We start from the raw sequence: 26,376 nt of genomic DNA, 5'->3' as shown, positions 1-26,376 counted from the left end.
CCATGCTCCCTGCCGCTCACCACTGCCGCCAATGCTTATCAGGCCATCAAAGAACTACCGTATATGTCGGCGTATAAGACGACTGGGCGTATAAGACGACCCCCAACTTTTACCCTTAAAATATAGAATTTAAGATATACTCACCATTTCGTGCAGGAGCGCTTCACTATGGCCATCGGCGGCAGGACCCAGGACTCTCTGTCTCTTTGAACTCGCGCATGCGCAGATAGGCGAGGTACATGATGGGGTTAATTACTATTAATGTGAGGAACATGGAGGGTAAATTCATCGCACCTCGCGCCTCACATTAATAAGTGAATGAAAGCCGTGTTTATTTCATTTTTTTACAGCGTACACATCATAAATGATGCAAAAACATTGTTGTCCGCGCCATTACTGAATGTGTGTATTTTATGTATTGAGACTTATTTTAATGTTTATTGTAAAAAAGGTGAAGGTGTATATTTTTTTAAAAATGTAACCATACTTTGTTTTTACTTTATTTTTAAACTTAAATGTACTGACATATATCAGATATGTGCCAGTACATTAACCTGTGGACGGATAATACACAGGCTGTTGTTAGGACATACTTGGGTATATCCTAACAACAAGAGATATGGTCAGACAGCCCTGGGGTCCGTCAATAGACCCTGGGCTGTCTGCCCATATATGGTATGGCCCTCGATCGCGTCACAGGAATTCCCTGTGATGCGATCCAGGGGCATCCCCCCTTCTCACTTTCCCCTGAATGCTGCAGTCAGCTGTGATCGCAGCATTCACGGGAATAACGGCGGAGATGAGAGGTTCTCTGATCTCCGGCGTTATAGAGCGGGGCTGCGGCTGTGTAATACAGCCATTGCCCCGCTCCTGACAGGAAGTGCGCGCGCGGTCAGCATGAGGAGATGCGGCCGGCGCTGCACTAATGAGCGGCAGTTCAGGCACTGAAGACAACATGGGGGTGCTTTGTAGCGCGCCCGCCATGTTCTGTCTTCAATGCCGCAGATCATTAGTGCAGCGCCGGCCGCATCACATGATGCTGACCCCGCGCGCATATGTCAGGACTCAGGAGCGGGGCTGTGGCTGAATTACACAGCCGCAGCCCCGCTCTCATAGTCATGTGTACTATACTGAGCTGTGCGGCTGCAACGTGCATCCCTCCCATAGACAGGTAGGAGCCCTGTCTGCGAGCCAGATACGGCCATCAAAAGAGCCATATCTGGCTCGCGAGCCATAGGTTCCCGACCCCTGTATTATAGCAATAAAGTTTGTTTAAAAAAGAAAAAAAAAAGCCCGCATATCCCAATGGTCCTGTAGAGTACAGAGCGGTGTGTGTGAGTTTGCTGGGAGCGGGCAACACAGTGACAGGACGGGTGATACCGGAAGGGGACTGACAGGCTGCGGGTGTCAGGAAGAGGCAGCATGACAAGGCTACGGGCAGCGGAGTGACAGCAGGATAACCAGCATGGACTTACCGGCTGAGTTGCCCTTACTGGGGCTGAGCGTGGCAGTTTTCTCCAGCCTGCTGAATGGCTCCACGTTTGTGCTGCAGAAGAAAGGCATCCTGAGAGCCCGCACGAGAGGTATGGGAGGGCAGCGTATATATATATATATATATATATATATATATATATATATGTATGTGTAGGCGAGCGTTGTTGGCAACCACACACTGGTGCAGTACCAGCCTTGCGCAGAGCCAGATATTGTCTCAATGACGGCAGTGACTGTACAACAAGCAGCCTGCAATTGCCAGCATGCTCACCATGGGTGCACTACAATTCCCAGCATGCTCATCATGGGTGCACTACAATTCCCAGCATGCTCACCATGGGTGCACTACAATTCCCAGCATGCTCACCATGGGTGCACTACAATTCCCAGCATGCTCATCATGTGTGCACTACAATTCCCAGCATGCTCACCATGGGTGCACTACAATTCCCAGCATGCTCACCATGGGTGCACTACAATTCCCAGCATGCTCACCATGGGTGCACTATAATTCCCAGCATGCTCACCATGGGTGCACTACAATTCCCAGCATGCTCACCATGGGTGCACTACAATTCCCAGCATGCTCACCATGTGTGCACTACAATTCCCAGCATGCTCACCATGGGTGCACTACAATTGCCAGCATGCTCACCATGTGTGCACTACCATTCCCAACATGCTCACCATGGGTGCACTACAATTGCCAGCATGCTCACCATGGGTGCACTACAATTCCCAGCATGCTCACCATGGGTGCACTACAATTCCCAACATGCTCACCATGGGTGCACTACAATTCCCAACATGCTCACCATGGGTGCACTACAATTCCCAGCATGCTCACCATGTGTGCACTACAATTCCCAGCATGCTCCCACAGAACCATGTCTGATTCATGAATGTCACTCAGGGCACCTTTGCAAAATGCCAGTCTGGGTGACTCATGTGACATCTCCAGTTACTGAACACAGACTGGCATGAATTGCTGATGTGCTGAGCGAGCAGCTGAGAGGAGCTTTTGTCTCCTTTTATTACCTGAACTATTACAATCTGTAAAACCATAGAGATCTGCTGATGATGCCATTCCCTAATATACAAGCAAGCGGGAGGATGTATACATATGTTCATTTCTTGACAGCTGGAGTATCTGGACCTGTGGAGAGTGCTGGGGTTGTATCAACCAGATGTATCCAAACTGGTGCAAAGGAAAAGTGGAGTAACCAATCAGATTCCACCTCTCATTTTGCATCTGCCCTCTGATAAATGAAAGCAGCGACCCGATTGGTTGTAATGAGCAACTACTCCACTTTTCCTTTGAACCATTTTTGACACATCACCACCCACACCCCTTTCCCCGTGGCTCAGATTTATCAATAATGTTGCAGGATCAAATTCATCTTCTATGTAAATTATTAATCTGAGCGATGACTGCAGTAAATCACCTATGACCGTTATACAGTGGTTACACAATGATAAACCTGCCCACTCTATGTTAGGTGACTGTAGAAGTATATTAGTGAATTTCTGTATACGCCGTTCCCTAATACACAAGCTTAGATTTACCATAATTAAAGGGGTTCTCTGGGATTTTAGTGTTGATGAACTGCAGTAAGAACCAGCTGATGTGCCTGTGTAAATTATGCAGGGCCATAGCCCCTTCATTGTGCTGTTGAGCAAGGGTCCTGGAGAGCAAACATTGATGGCCTAGCCATGTTAAAGTCCCGGAGATCCCCTTTTCATCTACATAGCTATTTAACTGAATACTTGGAGGCGAAGTAGCCGTCAACTTCAGAGTAAGGCTAGGGCAACACGGCAACATTGGCTGTGACACTGGTCGCGGAGCCAAAGATCTCTGTGTGCCCCTGCGTGCGTCGCACATAATTAAAGTCAATGTGGCCGCTTTGCGACCTGCAGGTTGCCGTGACCCGACCCGATCTTGGTAGCGAAATAAATACAGGTTCTAAATTAGGTGCCTTAGTTGAGGCTCCAATTTTTGACAGCAAAAACAGGATGGTCTGCAGCGCTATTCTTGCCTTCAAAAGTACCAGAACCCTAATAATAGTTAATGGGGTCTCTCAGTGTCCGTTTGGATCCGTTGCAGCGTCATGGCTTCTGTTGTAAATGGAAGCCATGACACTAGTGTGAACAGAGTCTTACACATGTCTTTACACCCTGAGCTCAATTGCAGAATAGCGATAACGGATGCCCCATTGAGAGAAATTTTATAAATTATCTTGAAATATTTAATTGCAAATATTATCTTTTACTAGGAAGTTTTATCTGTGTTTTTGTTTTTTTTTAGTTTATTTAATATTCTTTATTTTAGGTGTGTCTTACCTTAAAGACCTGATATGGTGGATAGGTACGATCACAAGTAAGTCACTGGTCTACACTTCCTGTCTTATGTCATGCAATTATTCCACTCAGCATCCATGATGCGGCTATTTAATGTGGTCAATTTCTGTGATGACACTTAAACATAATTGATACTCGGAATTTAAAATAAAAGTAAAAAAATATTTTTCGTCAACTGCATAAGGCCGGATTCATACGAGCGTGTGCGTTTTGCACACGCAAAAAACGCGGCGTTTTGCGTGCGCAAAAGGCACTTAACAGCTCCGTGTGTCAGCCCCGTATGATGCGTGGCTGCGTGATTTATGCGCAGCAGCCATCATTATGACACTCCGTTTGGATGTTTGTAAACAGAAAAGCACGTGGTGCTTTTCTGTTTTCATTCATAATTTTACAGCTGTTGCGCGAATCACGCACTTCCCACGGAAGTGCTTCTGTGTGGCATGCGTGATTTTCACGCACCCATTGATTCAATGGGTGCGTGATGTGCGAAATACGCGCAAAGAACGGACATGTCGTGAGTTTTTCGCAGCGTACTCACACTGCGTAAAAATCACGCAACTGTCTGCATGCCCCCATAGACTTATATACGTCCGTGCGACGCGCGTGAAAATCACGCGCGTTGCACGGACGTATATCCTTTTCGTCTGAATAAGCCCTAAGGCTGGGTTCAGACAGAGTTTTTGGACGCGGAAACTGCGCCGCAACACTCGTCAAAAACGGCCCGAAAATGCCTCCCATTGATTTCAATGGGAGGCGGAGTTGTCTTTTTTCCAGCGAGCGGTAAAACCGTCTCGCGGGAAAAAGAAGGGACATGCCCTATCTTCGGGCGTTTACGCCTCTGACTTCCCATTGACATCACTGGGAGGCAGAGAAAGCATATTTCGCAGAGCTTTATGCCCACGGCGCTCAACGGCCGCGGCGAAAAACGACGCGAAAATCAGCGTGCAGGGAGAGGAAAATCTGCCTCAAACTTCCAAACTGAATTTTGAGGCAGAATTTTCGCCTGTAAAAAAACTCAGTGTGAACCCAGCCTAAAACTCCCCTAATAAAATAGGTAAAAAAACTGTATAAAGATATAAATTGTCTCTGTTTGATATTATGGTATTTATAGTAGGGCAGCCATAAGTATGTTCTATAACTATATATTGACTTTCTTCCAGTGGCTTTGGGGCAGATTGGAAATTTCCTAGCGTATACTTCTGCTCCAGCTGTGCTGGTGACGCCATTGGGTGCTTTGGGCATTCCTTTTGGGTAAGTCCATGTAGAATATCTCTCAAGAAAAGGTGGAACGTGAAATGGCACCACAGTCTACAAATTGGAGATAGGAAAGTTATAAAAAAGTCAGTCAGGGTAGTATTATCACTCTTGTAGAATTTGCCTGCATAATTGCCATTTGATTTTTATTAAAGTATACCTCTAGAGATCCACTTAAAAACCTTTTAGCATATGCACCTCAGTGTCTAAATTCAAGTTTCTAATTTAGATTAAAAAAATAAAAAATTGTTCTAGTTGCACACTGCATTTATTTCAGTATGGGGCAGAGTAGGAGAAGACTTGAATTACTGCAGATCTTTGCTTCTTCCTTGCTGAAAGAGAGAGGTATAGATTAAAGGGGTTGTTCAGTACCGCACAACTGATGACCTATCCACCTGATAGGTCATCCGTATATCGTTGGTGCGGGTCCGACACCCGGACCCTGCACCGATCAGCTGCTCCGGATGCCTGTGGGCACCAGATGTCATTGCACACTATGTATGGAGCAGGAAGCAATTGGCTCCGTACATTGCATATCGGCCGTACTGCCGAACTGCAACTCTGCTTCTATTCACTTAAATGGAGCAGACGTGCAGTACTGCAGGTTGGCCGCTACTCCATGACCGGCGCTAACTTCTTCCGGCATGGACTCCCGGTGCCTGCAGCCAGCTGGAGCGGCTGATTGGTGCAGGATCCGGGTGTCGGACCCCACAGATCATGTACTGATGACCTATCCGGTGGATAGGTCATCAGTTGTCCGGTAGTGGACAACCCCTTTAAGAAACTTGAATATCTAACCCAAACAGGGAATTACAAGCTGTCTATAGAGGGAAGTTTCTACACAATAAAGTCCTGTGATCACAGCAGCATCAGCACCGATTCAAGCAGGCAGTTTCTCCCTTCAGTGTAATAGGGGTAAAGAGAGAGGTGGCTGATGTAATGTGAGCTAGCGGGCTTATAGACAGAGTGATCGGTTACCACTGTATCTGAAAGATGGCAGACAATGATGAAAGCTTCTGTTAGTGAATTGGGAAGTAGAGGTCTGTAGCACAAACCCTACTGAACTTTGAAGAGAAAGTCTTCACGAAGATACTGTATGTGAGAATCTAAGAACACTGGAGTTTGACTTTTCTTCACATGCTAAAGGAAATTGAGAATAAGCTTATTTAAAGTAAGGCTATGTCAGACTAGCATTAAAACACATAGGCTGTTATTCTGTTAAAATGCTGCAAGCTCAGGGAAGCTAGCAGTATCGTTGTTTTACCCGTTCTCCTGTATAGAAGACACAGCATAATTGATGCAAAAAGCCTTTCACGTGTGTTAGAATAGCAATGGCATTCTAAACCTAGCGTGAACGAGGCCCTATATACTAAACTTATTGGAAAAATAATAGACATTACTGTCATTTTCTTAAAGATAAATATTGTGTAACCCAAGTGATTTTCCTGAATGATATATGTTCATCTTGTTTCACATTCGGAAGGTCTATCTTGGCTTCATATGTGCTGAAAGAAAAGCTTAATTTCTTGGGCAAACTAGGATGTCTCCTCAGCTGCGTGGGCTCTGTCATCCTTATAATCCACTCTCCCAAGTCGGAAAGTATTACATCTCGAGCTGAGTTTGAAGAAAAGCTTTCTAACCCCGGTACAGTTGTCTTTCTGGAAGTGTCATGCTAATCATACTAATGAATTTATCTAGATAATGATTGGAATTGACATACATTTTCAATATGATTTCTTGTAGATCTTAATAGTTACCCCTGTACTATTACTATATTTTAGTTCAAATTCATATTTTTAAAGTAAAGGGCTTGTCTAAACACAGTTTAGGCCTCGTTCACATCTGCATCAGAGGCTCCGTTAGGGGCCTCCATCGCAGATCCACCTAAGATTACCGGGGACAGCATGCTGCGCTATTGTCTCCAGTAAGACCACGGACACCCTGACGGAACACATTAAAGTCAATGGGTTCCGTCGGCCGCCAGCCGTGTCCGTCATGCCACAGAACCATTGGGTCCGGCATTCTGTTGTTCTGCTCCTCTGACGGAGCAGAACAATGGAATGTAACAACGCAGATGTGAACATATAAACCATACCAAAATAATAGAGCATGTAGCCAAAAATCTATAAGAATTTAAAAAATGTATTACACAAATACAACAAACATTTTAAAAAACATATAAAGACAAGACTCTAGTACAGACAATGTGGTATTATAGAGCGAGACATGGAAATTGCTGGATAACATGTAAAAATAAAAAGGTTGTACTGAGTAACTGCAAAATCTATTTTAGACCAAAAGGGGCTCCATACTGATTACCTCTAATATCCTGTAAACTGACTGGTGAAAGGGGAAACAAGAGAAAGTGTCAGTGCATGCAAATATCAGTCAAAAGGCAGCCGCAAAACAGTAGTTTAGACCAATGTTCGCTCTGCCACAGAGACCCCAACGCACGTTTCGCTGAGAGTGCTTCCTCAGGGGGTGTGTGCTGGGTCCTGATAATATATGGCCCTTATATAGTGGGGAGATAAGGGTATCTAGTATCCACCATCACCACAATGAGAGAATCAACGCATGTCTGCTGACGCGACCGGAAGCGAGGCATGCCCCACTTCCGGCTCCAAGCGCTGGAGCGCACATCCGGATTCCTGACGCGTAACGGCAGTTCCGGACATGTGCAGTGCGCCTAGGGAGCCGAAGGTGTCAATGCATCGCCGCCAGTAACCACAGCGCGAATGCGCTCATCATCGCTGGAGATGGATTTAGAAGAGTGTAAGCCCAAGATACTGAGCAAAAGATGTCTTCACCCTATAGATCGACACCTTGGACTGTAAGTGAAAGTAATATATCCCCAATGAATTAATGCAAAGAAGCACGTATGACTGAATCAATAAAGGGAAGCCCTGTACATAAAGATTACAAGAAAATTGTAACAAAAAATTATGATAACAGTGACATTAATGTGAAAATAAAGTGAGACACAAATAATAAATAACTACTATGAATAACTAAGGAAAGAAATTTTAATGGACTGCAAGTGAAAAAATTATATAAATGTTAAAGTGAAAAAATACTAGTATACATGAATCAAGTATATAATATGAAATAAAACACTAAAATAAATCTCATACATAGATGTGTATCTAAAACTGACAGTACATAATTGGGTCAATATTAACCCAATCAACAACATTACAGGGTGTATTAACAAGTAAAGTGGGGGATGTGTTATACATGTGTGATATTTTTGTACCAAACCATTATACTATTCAGAGAAACACTCCAAAGATGCAGAACATACTTCATGAAAAAAGTATAATAATGATAAAATATAAAATAAAACAAAAATAAGTGTGTGTGTGTGTGTGTGTGTGTGTGTGTGTGTGTGTGTATATATATATATATATATATATATACATACATACATACATACATACACAAGAAAGAGGCAAAAAAAGAGAAATGAGGAAAGAAATATCGCATAACACTAGGTCACAGAAGTGAAAACGCCAGATCCTCATTCCCACACTACATCGCTATATAGGATATTCAAAGGACTTAGATCTGATATCCACTATTCAGGCACTCCGACATGAAGAAATAAAATTAAAAAATACCTATAAATAACATACAATACAGAACACAATTAGTAAAAAAGCATAGATAGCAGAAATCAAAAGAAAGGAACAAAACTAAGTTTTTCGTTAAGTCCATAAGGTTTTATTGATCCCAACAGGACGATCTATTTGCACTCTTTTTGTGCCAAAACTCTCTTCACATTGCCACCTCTGATGCGACAATGTATTTTATCAATCCCCCGCACTGATAACGTTCTAGGATTGCAGCCATGATGTAATTTAAAATGTATGGGCAAGGTCTTTAACTGTGTTAGATCCTTGATTTCACTGGCCCCCATAATATAATGCACGTACTCTCTCGTACAGATTCTCAATTCCCTAGAGGTAAGCCCTTATATAAACTTTGGGGCACCCACATGTGGCATAATATACCATATGCTTTGTGCAGCATGAGATGTATTCTCTGATCTCAAAGTGCCTCATTCTATCGACTGACGAAAAATGAGTTGCCCGACAGCTGTTAATGCAAGGTCTACAATCTCCGCAGGGATAACATCCCTTTCTGGGTCCACGGGAGCCAAATGGACATAGCTGTCGCGGTACGTAATGACTTTTGACAGGGAGATCTTTTAGATTTTTTTGCCCTTCTGGCTGACATCAAAGGTCTCTCCTAACCCTCTTAATCTGAGAGACACCAAAAAAGGTATTGAACAGCGCAGGCTGCAGATTAGATAAATGAAGTGGAGGTGGCCACTGTTTGCGGTTCTTCGCTTTGGCTCTATGCCACTTCTATGATGTCCATATGCCCCAATAGGGCATATGGATAGAGGTTGTGCTGCTGGGACATCCACCCTTAATGTATTAATTGCTATTACGCAGAATGTTATACTATATGGGATAATGCCCCTCCTGTATATTCTAAAAAATTATATAGAGCCTCCTTTTAAGAGGAAATGGGAGTTGCATATGAATCACTGATTGAATTACCTCAACCACTTCTTCATAACAAGCATCTGCATCAGTTGAGGTGTGCTTTACAGTGCCAGCCACAGAGTGTACCTCCATAAAGTGCAGATATTAGAACATCTTGGCAACCAATCGGAGCTTAGCTTTCTCTTTTTTTAAAACTGCTCTGTAAAAATGAAAACTTCACAGTTAAAGGGATTATCCAGGTTCAGCAAATTAATGTTATTGTTTGGTATAATTAAAAGTTATACCATTTTCCATTATATTTTCTGTATTAATTCCTCACAGTTTTAGAAGTAGACTGCTTATTGTTTTTCAGTAGGAAATTTCACTGTTCACTTCTAGTGGATAAAATTTTGTCCATGGTCATGTGATGGACACATGGGTGCACATCTTGTTACAGTAACCGTATGTGTATCAGAGCTGTATATGTCACGGCGGGTGTGTGGACTCTGAGGGCTGTACCACCGTAGCGGGATAGTAGCTGGCCAACAGGATACCAAGCCAATGTCTATAGTTCGAATAGGGGTACCTGTGTTAATTTCAGACAGTAGCGATGGTAGGCTCGGATGGGACCTTGGCATCAGACAGACACCAGGCGTGGTGTAACACGGAAGGCGTAGAATACGGTACCACACGACTCCAACTCTCAATGGCACAGGGACAAGGTAGCACGGGATACAGGTAGCGGGTACGGGAACACTGGGAACTGGAAAACACTAAGGGACCATTTGCAAAGACTAACACGGGTAAACACAACGCTCAGGCAATGAAGGAAGGGGCAGGGCCCTTCTTATAGTCCAGGGTGATCATGGGCTAATTAGACGTACTATTAAGTTGCGTGCGCTGGCCCGTTAAGGCCGGGCACGAGCGTGCGTGCGCGCACCCTACGGGACACATCAGAGTGAAGTGGAAGTGAGCGCTGGCGTCTCCTGAGGAGGAGATGCGGGCCAGCGCTCACTGATCCATGGCTGCGGCCGTCAAGGGGTGAGTGATCCCGACGGTCCACGGCCATGGGTGTCACAGTATATATTCTAAGGCTATATTCACATGACAGTGAGAAAAATGGCCATTAAAAACTGATCAACTGTTAGTTTTTCATGGCCATTTTGCATCAGTGTCTCAATTTCCATCCATTTCCAGTCGTTCTGTCTGTTTTTAATGGCCGTTTGGCATCCACATTTCATGGCTGTTAAAAAAACAAACTGATTTAATTGTAATTTTTTTTGTTTTTGTCCAAATCCCCTGAAAACACCACATTGCCTATGTAGATAGTGCCACAATGCCCCTATAAATAATGTAACAGTTCATACTGTAGATAGTGTCCACGTAGCTCGTGCCAGTGCCCACTGTAGATGGTGTTAATGTCCCCTCTAGATAGTGCCACACGACCCCCCCCCCCCCGCCCCTCTATTGGGGCTCCCTCTAGGAGCGGGATCCCCAGCCAAAGCGTTGCCGACGCTCTGGCCGGGGATTCCGCTCCAGGAGGATCCCCTGATGTAACTGCCAATATACGGATAGTGGTGCAAGGGGCTCCTCCAGGAGCAAAATCCCAGGCCAGAGCGTCGGCAACGCTTTGGCCGGGGATTTCGCTCCAGGAGGATCCGACATCACTATCCATATATGGACAGTGACGTCAGGGGATCCTCCTGGAGCGGTATTCCCGGCCAGAGTATCGGCACTGCGTTGTTGTAACAGGGTAAGGTGTCTATTTTATTATTAGGCACTATTGGGGCTGTATGTGGGCATTATACTGTATGGGGGCAACTATAGGGACATTATACTGCGTGTTGGGGGTATATTATATTCAGTAGTATACAGCAGGCTTGGGATCTATATTCAATGGCATGGCATACAAAAAGGGGTGCGGCCTAAAAATAGTTTATTAATCTTAATCGAGTTTACATGTTCAATTAGTTGTGATTTTGATTTAGGTCAAAATCGCCCAGCCCTACCTGTCACTATTGCGTACTTCTACACCACTGACCTCAATGGCTGTGTACAATGATCAAGGCATAGACTGTAAGAAATTTCACTGGCTTGTTGATGCAGCCACTAACCCTGCATCATGCTCATTGGTCTCCTATCAAGTTTATAAACTGACTTTATGGACATTCATACAGTTAACCATGTACGTCGGTTTGAATCAGAAAGATCAATACTATGTCTTTTTTTGTCTTTCAGTATTCCTGATTTACATCTGTCTTGTTCTTCTGATGTTGACGTTGCTGATCTTTTGGCTATCTCCAGTGTATGGAAAGAAAAATATCATGGTTTACATAGGTGTGTGCTCACTGTTAGGCACATTTACTGTCCCCTGTACCAAAGGCATTGGACTTTTTGCTCAAGATGCTTTTACCAACAATCCAAGCAGCTCAAGCTCAACTTACCTTTTCATATGCCTCATAGCTGTCCTGGGGTGTAGCATTCTCATCCAGTTTCGATATATTAACAAAGCCCTAGAAGACTATGACTCTTGTATATTTAGCGCTATTTATTATGTTATGTTCACAACAATAGTCCTGGTTGCAACTGCAATTCTCTTTCAAGAATGGACCAAAGTAGGAGTAGTAGACTTCTTGGCCATGTTGTGTGGGTTCACTACTGTCTCTACCGGAGTCATATTAATTCAGATGTTCAAAGAGTTTAATATCAGCTTCCGGGAGCTAAGAAAAACGCCAGAGAAGACAGAGTGAAAAGGCCAGCCTTAGAAATAGCATGGCTATCCATGTCAAATTGGGCAAAGCTCAATCTAACCTCTACTTTTAAAAATATTTTCTTTTTTACAAGGGCAATGCAGCAAAAATTCTCTTTATGAATGATCAATTTTAACTTGGTGCATTTACACTGCTGGAGAATGATAACCTACAACTAGAACATATATGAAGGAATGAGCCTGCTCTTATAAAAGACCATCTCACTTGAATGTAGTTGCTTTTTATGACTATATAATAACGCGTAGTCTTAAGGGTGTACTTTTGTAGATTTCTTGTCTACTCTGCTGACCAGTTCCCATAATTTCGAGGTATTCGGACCCACAGCCTAATGCAGCACTGTAGTGTCACATAAACTTTGTGATCTGTGCTTTCTTAGAATATATCTCCACGTCTGCTGCTGAATTAATGTGGCTACAGACTCCTAAGAGTAGAGAGTATAGCATCTATATTTACTGACTGTTACACCGCACATCCCCTGATTACTATTCCGCGTCTCAGCAGGGTCCCACTGTCAGAGCAGATGTAGAGGATTACCTCATTGTGAAAGTGGTTCCATCAGTGCCTGTCTGTGTATTATGCATTGACTGTTATAGGGAGATGCCAGTGGGACTTATGCAGGAGGAAGCAGTTCCGTTTCCCTCTGAATGTGGCCCACCATGGCGACCTCAAACAACAGATAGTTCTATCGGAGAGGTAATAGGTCCCGCTCTTGAACACAGAGGGAATTAATTTGCTTATTAGTGGCTGATTATAATATGTGGACAATAAGGGTCAGGAGGGCTGGACTGTGCATTTGACACAAATGCGGCCAGCCGAGGGAGGGATTACTCCTGGTCAGTGATGAAGATCCTTAGAGGTTGTTAGACAGTCAGGGATAGAGCTTAAAGTGGGGGTTTAGAATGAGAATCAATGCTGGGGAATGGATTGCGGGCACCCACTGGAAGCAATGACAGACGCCAGTCTGAGAACCATTAAACTTTTTGCCTTGGGGGCACAGACCACTGACAGGCCACCTCTATCCTTACAAATTCACCAAGGATGGCATTTTCTTCAGGGGAATCCTTGTTTATAACCCTGTAAATGTTTGCCTCAATGATGTCTTTTACATTACCAGTGGTTGATCTATTGAGTCAGGTAGTTCTCTGAATATCTGAAAGAGGAAGATTTGCAAAATGCCTTATGACATTGCATTCCACAGTAGATTAATTTTCTGAAAACTAAAATGCTTAAATGTTCTATTTGTGAGTATCTATTGGGTAGCATGGCTTATTGATATGGCATGGATGGCCAGCGGTAATGGGTTTATAATTGTGACATTATTGTGGTATTCTGACATGATTACGATGGTAAAGGGAACCGTTATTTATGATTATGTTGTTGTGAAATGCTCGAGGTGTACTCCGGTATTACATCTAAGGCTACTCACTCAGTATTAACCGACGATACTTGGCAATTGTTTACTGATATATTATTTTAATCACTGTTCATAGGAAATACTAATACTAGTGACCAAAGTAGAACAGAGCTGTACTATGGATGTTACTACTTGTGTTTTTGTAAAATTGGCCTCTGTATGACGGACCATAAAAGTTGTCTTTCTTTGAATTACTGTAGTCTAGGAATACACATCTATCATATGCTTTGTATATATACCCGGCAATGTTATACATTCAGGAAAAGAATGGAGAAAACTTCAGCCTCTGGCACGGAACTGCATCAAACATTTATTGTCCACTTTACTAAGGATAAGTCTTTAACTGATCTTTATATTCACCTCATTATGAAAAAAAGTGAATGTCACTTGCAGAAAATGGCTTCTTTTACCCACCGACTTCACAAAACCATGGGGAAATCTGGAAAGCAATACTTTTGTACTGTTTTACATGCAGAAATGCATCGCACAGAAAACGGCAGAAAAAAACTACATCTGAGTCCGCATCTAAATGTGCATGTATTTTAAACAAAGCCTATGTGGATTCTCATTGTAGAGTTTTTCTGCATTAAATCCGGAAACTGTGAACATGGTCTAAGGGCACAGCACACACACATGAAGTTCATATGTTAGGCCCAATGCACACGACCATACCCGTAATCACAGTCCATGATTACAGGCCAGGCTGACCGCCGACAGCCATCCACATTTGCGGGCCATGCTCATTATAAACTATGGGAGCACGGTCCATAAAATAAAAAAAATAGGACATGTCCTATTTTTTACGGAAGGTTTTTACGGCACAGACATCTTCCTGTAAATATACGGGAAGGTGTCAGTCGGCCATAGAAATGAATGGGTGCATAATTACGGACTAAATCTACGGTCGTGTGCCCGGGGCCTTAATGTGTTTGCTTCTTTGTTTTTACAGAGATCAATGAATATTTGAATGGGTACAGAAATATAGAATATACCAATGCACACAAATATTTGTGCTTTATGTGAGGGGATTTCTCTTATATTCATTAATGCAGCTTATTTCACTTTGTAAATATGTAAAGGGTATCTGTCAGTAGACAGAACCCATTGTGTTAGGGTGGGGTAATATAAAATGTGATACAAACACACATAGAGGCCCCTGTCCGGCTAATATTTGGCTGAAAACCACGTAATGCACAAAACGTTCACATGCATTCATGAACTTTTATGGGTAGGGGCGTGCAAAGTGGCCCGGACAAGTTGTGGTCCTGCCAAAAACCTGATTTGGCTGTTATAAATGGCAACAAATGCTTTGTTATGCCTCTGGCAATTCGATAAATGATCTGCCTTACTGACCCCGACCACTGTGCTGGATTACTGCGGCTCTGCTCCTGTTCACGTAAAAAGGAGCAGAGCTGCAGTACTGCAGCATGGCCACTAAACTGTGACCGGAGCCTCCTGCTTCCGGCACCTACAGCTGCAAATGTTCCGGCAGCCAAAACAGCTGATCGTTCCGTGTGTTGGACTCCCACCGATCATATATTGATGACCTATCCTGTGGATAGGTGACCAGTATAAAAAAAAAACAGCTTCCAACCTGCGCAACCCTTTTTAAACCTAGAGCGATTCTGTTGTGCACCAGCATCCAAACTAAATTGCTAGGGTTTGATCAGGCTATCACTCCATTCTATCCACACTCTCACAAAACTGGCACACACAGTCCAGCAGATTCAAGCCAATTCCTCCCCTTGCTGACCTAACCGTATTATTGTTGAGTATTATATATTACTAGATTTTAAAGCAAAATAAAGAAAGTTTAAATTTTAGTGCACTGTTATTTAGAAAGTTCACCAAAAATTCAATGATACACTATTATAGGGTGAGCTAAACTAGGATACTACTATCTATATTAGTAAAGTATAACTAGACCAAGTTCTCTCATCAATGTAAATGCGTGAAGAGAGCTCACGTTGCGACTCATTAAAATGCACTCACTAACTTCTATTTGATAGGGCATGTTATAGATACCTTCACTTCACATGCTTTCTGTAGTGGCATATGATAGTTTATGAAGGATGCTTGAACACATTTCTTATTAAAAGCTGCAGAAATACGAGTTTCTGATGTGATGTAATTGCTTATACAGACAAGTATTAGTGCATGGTAATGTATTGTAATGTATTTATGTGCGCTCATGTACTTCATTTAATAATGTTCATGTTTGAGATACATTTAAAGCTGCTGCCTCGGTTTAGCACTGTGAAGAATGTTTTAAAAAAACATATGGGACCTCTTAAATTGTTTCATATAATATAATGATGATCATGGATAAATGAAAAGTTACATGTATTTTCCAAATCCGCAAACCATAAGACACCAAAAAAAGACACGTGTTTATACATTTTAACGACAAATTAGTCCTCTTCTTCATCTAAGGTGACCTCATTTTACTGAGAGGAGTAGTACCTGCATATAAGCCATATAATACACGTAAGAAATGTTGGATTCATTGTTGAATTAAGACAACCATTCTATGCAATACTTTCTGGAAATAATGTGAATGATTTGCATTGCCGAGAACTACAAAGACATGTTCATCTGTGCATAAATAACAATTCCCTATTATTGTATTATTTATTTATCAAGCTTTCTGGTAAATGTTCCCTTCATAGCCCATAACCCATCAGCAGACTACAGGCTACTGACCATCCCAAACAATAGTTTGTGAATAGAATACAGAAGATTGTAAAACAGTCTGTTTTATGTCTTGGGCTGACAGAAAAGCCACAACGAATTTGATTTCCAAGCTGCTGCCCTTCAGTATTTTTGATACATTCAGAGCGATAAAGTGAAAAATTCAAGCAAGGTGAACTCATGTTTTTTATTTATTAAACATGATGATAATTATCATTTTAATGATGTATATTTAGCCATGCAACGTTCCCCAGGAACGTATCCAGAAGAAAGAGGCAGCACACCAGCATGAGTACAAAATAGAGCGATTTATTCACCTAGTGCAAAATGCGATGTTTCACCTTCTCAATGAAGGCATTATCAAGCATATCAGTATATTTAGCAATGTGTAGATCTCGGGCAAAACGGAGGATAAGGTACATGGGATATGCCTTAAATGTCCGATCGATACGGGTGTAAGCTCTGGGACACGCACCTATCTCGAGAGTGATGGTCCTCTGACCCCCGTCCCTCCTGGTGAGGAGGCCAATGAATGGAGAATTGGCTGTTCGGCTGTGTCTCTAACTCCCATGGGAATCAATGGAGAGAGCTAGGCACAGCCACCTCTCCATTCTTTCCCTGCCTGGATGTGGTAGCTGGCTGGCGCCTCACCAGGCTGCGACCTGCCTCTATCGGAAATTTATGGCATATCCCGTTGATATGGCAATAAATGTCTAAAGAGGGAATACACACTTAACGACCTATGACGTAACTGTATATCATGGCTGGGAAGTGGAGTAAAGAGCGGGCTGTGCCCACTTCATACTCAGCGGGTATCAGCTGTATGTTACAGTCGAGTCTTTGATGTAATAGCCAGGATCGCAGATGCAAAAGAACTTAGATGCCGTGCGAAAATATCGAAGAAGGCAACTAAGCCAATAGAAAGAGGGGGGTGACCACTCCGTCATCCCATCGCCCCTCACCCCCACGCAATGCTTTTGTGGGTTGCCGATAGCTGTCTTGGGATCTAATGAAGGCCCCCAGGTCTCCCATTGTCGTTCTCAAGCCAGAGACAGGGCTAAATAGAAACCGCTAAAATTACACTACACTGCAATTTATAGGTATTGCAGAGTATTGTACCCTAGGGGGACTAAAACATTTTTTTTTTTAAATTTTAAGGTTTTACAATTATGTAAAAAAAAAAATAAACTTTTTCCCTAAAGTAATGTAAAAAAAATAAATAATAATAATTGGTATCGCCGGTTCGGTAAAAGTCCAAAGTATTACATTAGAACATTATTTACCTTGCATGGTGAATGCAGTAAAATAATAAAAAAAATGCCAGAATTGCTACGTTTTGTTCACTTTACCTCCCAAACAAAATGGAGTTAAAAGCGATCAAAACTTTGTATGTACCCCAAAATGGTACCGATAAAAACGAACGCTCGCCTCAGAATATGGTGACACAAATTAGGGCATTTTTGTTTACATAAGGAGGCAGAAAACCCATATAGACCTAATACATATCACAGCTGAGGCTTTTTTACAATGTATCCAGGCATTTTATATGTAGAAGTACACTCCTTGTTCAACTCAAATTGTATTCATAGTTCTACATGTCACTCCTTTTACTACAGACAAATAGATTTGGGATTGAACAAGCAAGCTGATCACGTTGAAATCAATGGTAATGCTAACGGAAAGCTATGGTTTCCATTTGCCTTTCTGTTGATGGGTTCCCCAGACAGAACCCATCAATGGAACCTAACACTGATGTGAAGACGCCCTTTTATTGTTGAATGGGTCCGGGCACTCCTCCATGAGCTTAACAGCAGGGATACCATTTTACCTTGGATACAAAGTAGTAAATCCTAGGCTGTAAGAAGTAAATTAGGTCTGTATGAAAATTGTAAGAAATGTAAACATAAAGTACTGTATATAATAATTGTTCTTATTTTCATAAGACTGGGCAAGTAGTCTACAACTAATGAAGTAAAAAAGCCATTCATACTTGACTGAATATGTAAAAAGCTCGATAAATGAAGTGTTTTCTTTATGATGCTTTGGTAATCGTTTTCCCAACGTGTAAAATGGAGATTTAATCAAAATCTTAGAACAATAACTTGTTTAATTTGTTCCTACTGTAGGTGTATCTGACTAACCCTATGTATTGTATATTAATATGTATTTATTTAATCAGAATAATGTACTGTATTTATAAATTAAATAAAAAGAAACACCAGACTTCGCTATGCCTAATGAATCACTTTTCAACTGTATTGTCTCTAAGATACACTTATTATATGTCCTGCTAAATTTTTTTTATTTTTTTTATAGTATTTCGGGACGTTTATTTTATTTTTACACCTTTTTTTTTATGTTAAGTGATGCACCAGTTCTCCTCATTGTTTAATACTACAACTTTCCTCTTCTATGTCAGCATACTGTCAGTCTGGCTTTATGCTGATTAGCTAATTCATATCGGACAGTGTGGTTACTAGGGTTATACAGCTGAATAACCACAGTCTGTTTCAGTGGGGTTTTTAGGTAGCACATTCCTAGCAACCAGATTGTCTTTCATTTTTCACTCCAGAAGGAATTGCTACTTAACGAAGGGAAAGAGAGGCTGAAATGACGGCTTTGTCTATTTCTTACTGCTATGTTAGCCGTATTGTTGTAAGGTTAAATTTAGTTGGCAAACCTCTTGGTTATAGTAGGGTTTTAGGTTATTAAAGTCTTAAGGCTATGTTCACACGGGGTCGCAAAACCGCGTCGCAAAACTCGGCAGAAACGGCCCGAGAACGCCTCCCATTGATTTCAATGGGAGGCGTCGGCGTCTTTTTCCCGCGAGCAGTAAAACTGCCTCGCGGGAAAAAGAAGCGACATGCCCTATCTTCGGGCGCATCCGCCTCCGACCTCCCATTGACTTCAATGGGAGGCAGGAGAAAGCGTGTTTTATGCCCGCGGCGCTCAATGGCCGCGGGCGAAAAACGGCGCGATAATTGCTGTTCACACTGAGTATTTTGGGGGAGGAATATCTGCCTCAAAATTCCGTTTGGAACTTTGAGGCAGATATTCCTCCCCCAAAATACTCCGTGTGAACATAGCCTAAGGCTTAAAGAGGCTGTCACCAGTTTATAACTGCCCTAACTAATCTTAATAGGCGCTTTAATGTAGATAAGTAATGTGTTCTTTTTTTTAAAAAAAAAAAAAATTTGGACAAAGTTATGAGCATTTTAAGTGTTATGCAAATTTGTTCTTAATGCCCAAGTGGCCGTTTTTTTACTCTTGACCAAGTGGGCGTAGTAAAGAGAAGTGTATGACGCTGACCAATCAGCGTCATACACTTCTCTTCATTCATGTTCAGCTGTACTCACAGCACAGCGTGATCTTGCGAGATCACGCTGTGCTGTCACTTAGTCCCACATTAACTTTACCAGAGTGTCGGGAGAATGAAAAGATACCGCTTCCAGCCAGGAGGCAAAGTCTTTTCATTCTCCCGACACTCCGGTAAAGTTACTGTGGGAGTGACTGCACAGCGAGATCACGCTGTGCTGTGAGTACAGCTGAACATGAATGAAGAGAAGTGTATGACGCTGATTGGTCAGTGTCCTACACTCCTCTTTACAACGACCACTTCGTGAAAAGTAAAAAAAACAGCCACTTGGGCAAAAAGAACAAATTTACATAACACTTGTAAATAAATACTTATAACTTTGTCAAAAATAAAAGTTTTTTAAAAAGAACTACACATTACTTAAGATAGGGCAATTATAAACTGGTGACCAAGCCTCTTTAAGGCCCCATGCACACTGCCGTAAAATATCTCCGTAACTGCAGACCGTAATACTTTCCGCAATTACGGACCCATTCAGGTCTATTGGCCGCGGACACCTTTCCGTATCGCTATGGAAGGGTGTCCGTTACGTAGATCTGTGCCGGGAATTACATGTCACCCTAATGTTGCATAGCTTTGCTTCCGTAAATATGGCCGTTTTACCGTTGCACAGGCTTCTATGGGAGAGTCTGTGCTGTAATTAAGGGCAAAAATAGGAGCGGTTCTATAATTTTTTTCAGCAATATACTGAAAGGTGTCCGTGGCCAATAGAAATGAATGGGTCTAATTACGGATGAAATATACGGCCGTGTGCATGGGACCTAGGGGAATGATGGAAAAAAAATCTCAGCTGTTTCTGTCAGTCCCATAGACTTTGAATATATCAGCATGCTTGTCTGGTGCTCCATTTAATGTTCTCACTGCGGTCGAGCAGTGAGGAAAGAGGGGTCAGGACCACCGCTTTCACGATTGTCGGGGCCCCCAGTGATCAGAAAATGTTCGTGTCCTGTAAATAGGTGATCATTTATGATGGCTTGTTTTTTGTGGGATGAGTTGTATTTTTCATTGCACAAATTTGGGATAAAAATTACTTATTAATTAACTTATTAACTGTTTTGGGGAATGGAAAAAGAAGTTCCACCATTCTTCTTTTTTTCTTTTTTCCATCATGTTGTACATGAAATAAGACCTCCATTGGCCCCACAATCCCTTTAAATTTGCCCACTTGCTGTAATAAGTGTAAAGGGTTTGCCAGACACAGGTTCTGTGTCGACGCCCGGGGTTAATCTGCCCTCATCAGCTCCAAGGTCTGCTAGACTGACGCGATCTGTTACCATTCAGGCTTGCAGGCTGAGGAGAGGGAGAACCTATCACAGACTGGCTTGACTGTTCTAGCTCCCGCCCTTGGTCTATTTATACCCTCACTTTCAGCATTCTCCTTGCCTGTGATTGTCTGGTTTCCTGGCTCTGCGATTCCTGCTATTCACCCGATTGACCGCTGTTACTTATTGACCCTGACTATTCTCCTGCTCTGATTTTGCTACTACGTACACCCCTGGTTTGATTCGGCTCGTTCACCACTGCCTGTTGCTCACGGTGTCTCCGTGGGCAACTGCCCCTACCCCCCACCTTGTGTTGTCTGTCTTGCACTTACTGAGCATAGGGACCGTCGCCCAGTTGTACGCCGTCACTTAGGACGGGCCATGCAAGTAGGCAGGGACTGAGTTGCGGGTAGATTAGGGCTCACCTGTCAGTCTCCCTACCCCGATTCATTACATAATCACAGGCCCCATACCTTTTTCTTACCCTGGTCCCTGACTACTATGGACCCCCTTGAGGCCCTGGCTCAGCAAATGCAGGGTCTCTCCCTACAGGTCCAAGACCTTGCTCAGAGGTTCAACCAGCGTGATGCTACCCAGGTAGTGCCCTTCACCTCACCTCTTGAACCCCACCTCAAGTTGCCTGACCGGTTCTCAGAGGACCGGAGGACCTTTTTCTCTTCGGGAGAGTTGTAGACAATATTTCCGATTAAGACCCCACTCCTCAGGTTCTGAGAGCCAGCGAGTGGGTATAATTAGGTCCCGGCTCCAGGACGGCCCCCAGGAATGAGCCTTCTCCTTGGCTCCTGACGCCCCTGAACTTTCTTCTGTTTACCTTTTTTTTTTCTGCTCTCGGGCTCATCTATGACGAGACTGACAAGACTGCCTTTGCCGAGAGTCAGCTGGTGACCTTACATCAGGGTAAGAGACCCGTTGAAGAGTGCTGTTCTGACTTTAGGAAGTGGTGTGTAGCTTCTCGGTTGAATGACCCTGCCTTGAGGTGCCAGTTTAAATTGGGTCTGTCGAACGCCCTGAAAGACCTGTTAGCTATCACTCCTCAGACTCTCTAGATCAGGCTATGGCTTTAGCGGTACGTCTTGACCGACATCTCAGGGAACAACGACTTGAACGTTCTGGTGCCTTCACCTTTGGCTCCCCTATGATCGCTCCAGAGGTTTCGTTGCTTCGTTCTTCCATGGAGAATTCGGATGAACAGATGCAACTCGGGGCCTCCGTGTCTCCCCAACAACGTAGAGATTTCCACAGGAATGGTCTCTGCTTCTACTGTGGGGATGACAAGCATCAATTGAACTCCTGTCCCAGGCGCAAGAATAAGCAGCCGGAAAACTTCCGCGCCTAAGTGACCAGCGGGGAGATCGCTTGGGCGCACAGGTATTTCCCGTAAATATGAAGCCTAATAAAATCTTGCTTCCCTTTCAGGTTTCTTTTGATGGTAGGTCTGCCACCGGGAGTGCCTTCGTGGATTCAGGGTCTGCTGCTAATATTATGTGGAATTTGCTATGTCTCTAGCTATGCCACTAATTGATTTGCCTAAACCTGTCCCGGTAGTGGGTATAGACTCCACACCGCTTGCCAATGGTTATTTTATGCAGCATACCCCTGTTTTTGAACTCCTTGTTGGCTCCATTCATTTGGAGCAGTGTTCTGTGATGCAGGGGTTATTGTCCGATTTTGATTTTAGGCCTCCCCTGGTTGCAGACGCATAATGCCACTTTTGGCTGGAATACTGGTGATCTTACTAAATGGGGTAATGAATGCATGACGTCATGTTTTTCTATTAATTTGGTTTCTCTCGTTGAGGAGGTGATCACTCTACCTGAGTTTATTCAGGACTTCGCTGATGTCTTTTCTAAAAGGGCCTCCGAAGAGTTACCTCCTCATAGAGAGTACGATCGCGCAATCGATTTGGTACCAGGAGCAAGGCTCCCTAAAGGAAGGATATTTAATCTCTCTTGTCCTGAACGTGAAGCCATGAGAGGTTATATCCTGGAAAGCCTGGTCAAGGGTTACATTCGCCCCTCTACTTCTCCGGTAGGTGCTGGCTTCTTCTTCGTGGGGAAGAAGGATGGTAGTCTTAAGCCGTGCATCGATTACCGAAATTTAAATAAGATCACTGTAAGGAACCAATATCCCCTTCCTTTGATTCCTGATCTCTTCAATCAGGTTCAGGGGGCCCAATGGTTCTCTAAGTTTGATCTTCGGGGGGCTTATAACCTTATCCATATCAGAGAGGGGGATGAGTGGAAGACTGCGTTTAATACACCCGAAGGTCATTTTGAAGATCTCATCATGCCCTTTGGGTTGTGTAATGCTCCCGTGGTCTTCCAGAATTTCATAAATTATATTTTAAGAGACTATCTGGGGGTATTTCTTGTAGTGTACCTTGATGATATACTTGTGTTTTCCAAGGACTGGTCCTATCACATTGGGCATGTCAGAAAGGTGCTCCAGGCCCTTCAGAAAAACAAACTCTTTGCAAAAACCGAAAAATGTGTGTTTGGGGTGCAGGAGATACCATTTTTGGGTCAAATCCTCACTCCTAACGAATTCCGCATGGACCCTGCCAAGGTTCAGGCTGTGGCAGAATGGGTCCGCCCTGCCTCCCTGAAGTCCTTTACAGTGTTTCCTGGGGTTTGCTAATTATTACAGGAGATTTATTGCTAACTTCTCGGTCATCGCTAAGCCTCTTAGGGACCTCACTTGTAAAGGTGCTGATCTCCTCCACTGGCCTCCGGAGGCGGTCCAGGCTTTTGAGATCCTTAAGAGGTGCTTTGTCTCTGCCCCAGTGCTGATTCAGCCTAACCAAATGGAGCCATTCATCTTGGAGGTTGAAGCCTCCAAGGTGGCAGTGGGTGCTGTTTTGTCCCAGGGTACTGTAAAGGATCTGCCAGACACAGCTTCTGTGTCGACATCCGTGGTTAGTCAGTCTGCACCTGCTCCTAAGTCTGATCGAGTGACCCCTCCTTCTACCAATCAGGCTGGGAGGCTGAGGAGTGGGAGAGCCTATCACAGCCTGGCCAGACGGAGCTAGCTACCGCCCTCTGTCTATTTATACCTTCACTTCCTGCTCCTCCTTTGCCTGTGATTCTCCTGTTTCCTGGCTCTGCTGCTTGAACTATTTGTCCCTGCTTCATATTGACCCTGGCTTACTGACTACTCAACCTGCTCTGCGTTTCGTACCTCGTACACTCCTGGTTTGACTCGGCTCGTTCACTACTCAACCTGCTCTGCGTTTGGTACCTCGTACACTCCTGGTTTGACGCGGCTCGTTCACTACTCTTGTTGCTCATGGTGTTGCCGTGGGCAACTGGCCCATTTCCCTTAGCTTCTGTGTACCCTTGTCTGTCGTGCACTTATTGAGCGTAGGGACCGTCACCCAGTTGTACGCCGTCGCCTAGGACGGGCCGTTGCAAGTAGGCAGGGACTGAGTGGCGGGTAGATTAGGGCTTACCTGTCTGTCTCCCTTCTTCGTCATTACAGGTACTGGGTCTCTCCCCCATCTCCGTCCCTGTGCCTACTTCTCCAGGAAGTTCTCCTCCACCGAGAGAAATTATGACGGCAACCGCGAACTCCTTGCCATTAAATGGGCATTTGAAGAGTGGCGCCACTTCCTGGAGGGGGCTAGGCACCAGGTAACGTTCCTTACTGACCACAAGAATCTGGTTTTCCTAGAATCTGCCCAGGGGCTAAACCCGAGACAAGCTCGATGGGCGTTCTTTTTTAAGATATTCAACTTTGTGGTTACCTATAGGGCTGGGTCAAAAAATATTAATATTAGGACCCCGCTTGTATTTTGCCCCCAGGTATAATCATATCCTCCGTGGATTCAGACTTAGTCTCCGAAATTGCGGCTGATCAAGGTTCTGCTCCCGAGAACCTTCCTGAGAACAAGCTGTTTGTTCCCCTGCAATTCCGGCTAAGGTTGCTCAGGGAGAATCATGACTCCGCACTATCTGGCCATCCAGGCATCCTGGGTACCAAGCACCTCATTTGTAGAACCTATTGGTGGCCTGGGTTGCTTAAAGACGTTAAGGCCTACATCGCCGCTTGTGAAATTTGTGCTAAGTCTTAAGACTTCCAGGTCCCGACCTGCGGGCTTACTATGTTCGTTGCCCATTTCCCAGAGACCTTTGACACATATCTCCATGGATTTTATCACCGATCTACCTCCATCCCAAGGCAAGTCGGTGGTGTGGGTTGTAGTAGACCGCTTCAGTAAGATGTGCCACTTTGTACCCCTCAAGAAACTACCCAATGCCAAGACGTTACCTACCTTGTTTGTCAAACACATTCTGCGTCTCCATGGGGTCCCGGTCAATATTGTTTCTGACAGAGGGGTACAATTTGTTTCATTATTTTGGAGAGCTTTCTGTAAGAAGCTGGAGATTGATCCGTCCTTTTCCTCGGCCTTCCATCCTGAAAGTAATGGCCAAACTGAGAGGACTAATCAGTCTCTAGAACAATACTTAAGGTGTTTTATCTCAGACTGTCAAAATGATTGGGTCTCCTTCATTCCCCTCGCCGAATTTTCCCTTAATAACCGGGTCAGTAACTCGTCGGGGGTCTCCCCCCTTCTTCTGTAATTTTGGGTTTAATCCACGGTTCTCCTCCGTTTCACCTGGTGGTTCCAACAATCCCGAGGTAGATGTCGTTCATCGGGAACTGTGCACAGTCTGGGCCCAGGTCCAGAAGAACCTTGAGGCATCCCAGAACATCCAAAAGACTCCGGCAGATAAAAGACGTTCAACTAACCCCTTATTTGTAGTCGGGGATCTGGTGTGGTTGTCTTATAAAAATTTGCGCCTTAAAGTTCCGTCCAAGAAATTTGCTCCCCGGTATATAGGGCCGTACAAAACCATTGAGGTCCTCAACCCTGTCTCCTTCCGGCTGGAGTTACCCCCGTCTTTTCAGATACACAACGTGTTCCATGCCTCCCTCTTGAAAGCTGCTCCCCGTCCTTGGCTTCATCGAGGAAACCTCCGGTCCCTGTTCTCACTCCGGATGGGGTAGAATTCGAGGTAGCCAAGATTGTGGACAGCAGGATGGTCCAAGGCTCCCTCCAGTACCTGGTCCATTGGAGAGGATACGGGCCTGAGGAGAGGACTTGGGTAACCGCCCGGGATGTTCACGCCGGGTTATTGCTCAGGAAGTTTCATCTTCGGTTCCCCAACAAGCCAGGCCCACCTAGGAAGGGTCCAGTGGCCCATCATAAAAGGGGGGGGGGGGTACTGTAAAGGGTTTGGCAGCC

General features: G+C 43.9%; 1 protein-coding gene across 1 annotated transcript; it reads left to right on the top strand.

Annotated features, from left to right (window-relative positions):
• The first annotated feature begins 1,256 nt into the window (after positions 1-1,256).
• NIPA1 (NIPA magnesium transporter 1) lies at positions 1,257-18,652 on the top strand. Its single transcript, XM_075852578.1, has 5 exons — positions 1,257-1,583; positions 3,824-3,871; positions 5,013-5,103; positions 6,590-6,750; positions 11,835-18,652. Exons 1-5 carry the CDS (start codon positions 1,466-1,468, stop codon positions 12,344-12,346), a joined length of 930 nt encoding a protein of 309 aa, XP_075708693.1. The 5' UTR covers positions 1,257-1,465; the 3' UTR covers positions 12,347-18,652.
• Positions 18,653-26,376: the final 7,724 nt, after the last annotated feature.

The sequence above is a fragment of the Rhinoderma darwinii genome, chromosome 2 (assembly GCF_050947455.1).
Source record: "Rhinoderma darwinii isolate aRhiDar2 chromosome 2, aRhiDar2.hap1, whole genome shotgun sequence".
Taxonomy (NCBI): Eukaryota; Metazoa; Chordata; class Amphibia; order Anura; family Rhinodermatidae; genus Rhinoderma; species Rhinoderma darwinii.
The sequence above is the reverse complement of the archived record's forward strand: the minus strand, read 5'-3'. Positions and strand labels throughout refer to the sequence as shown.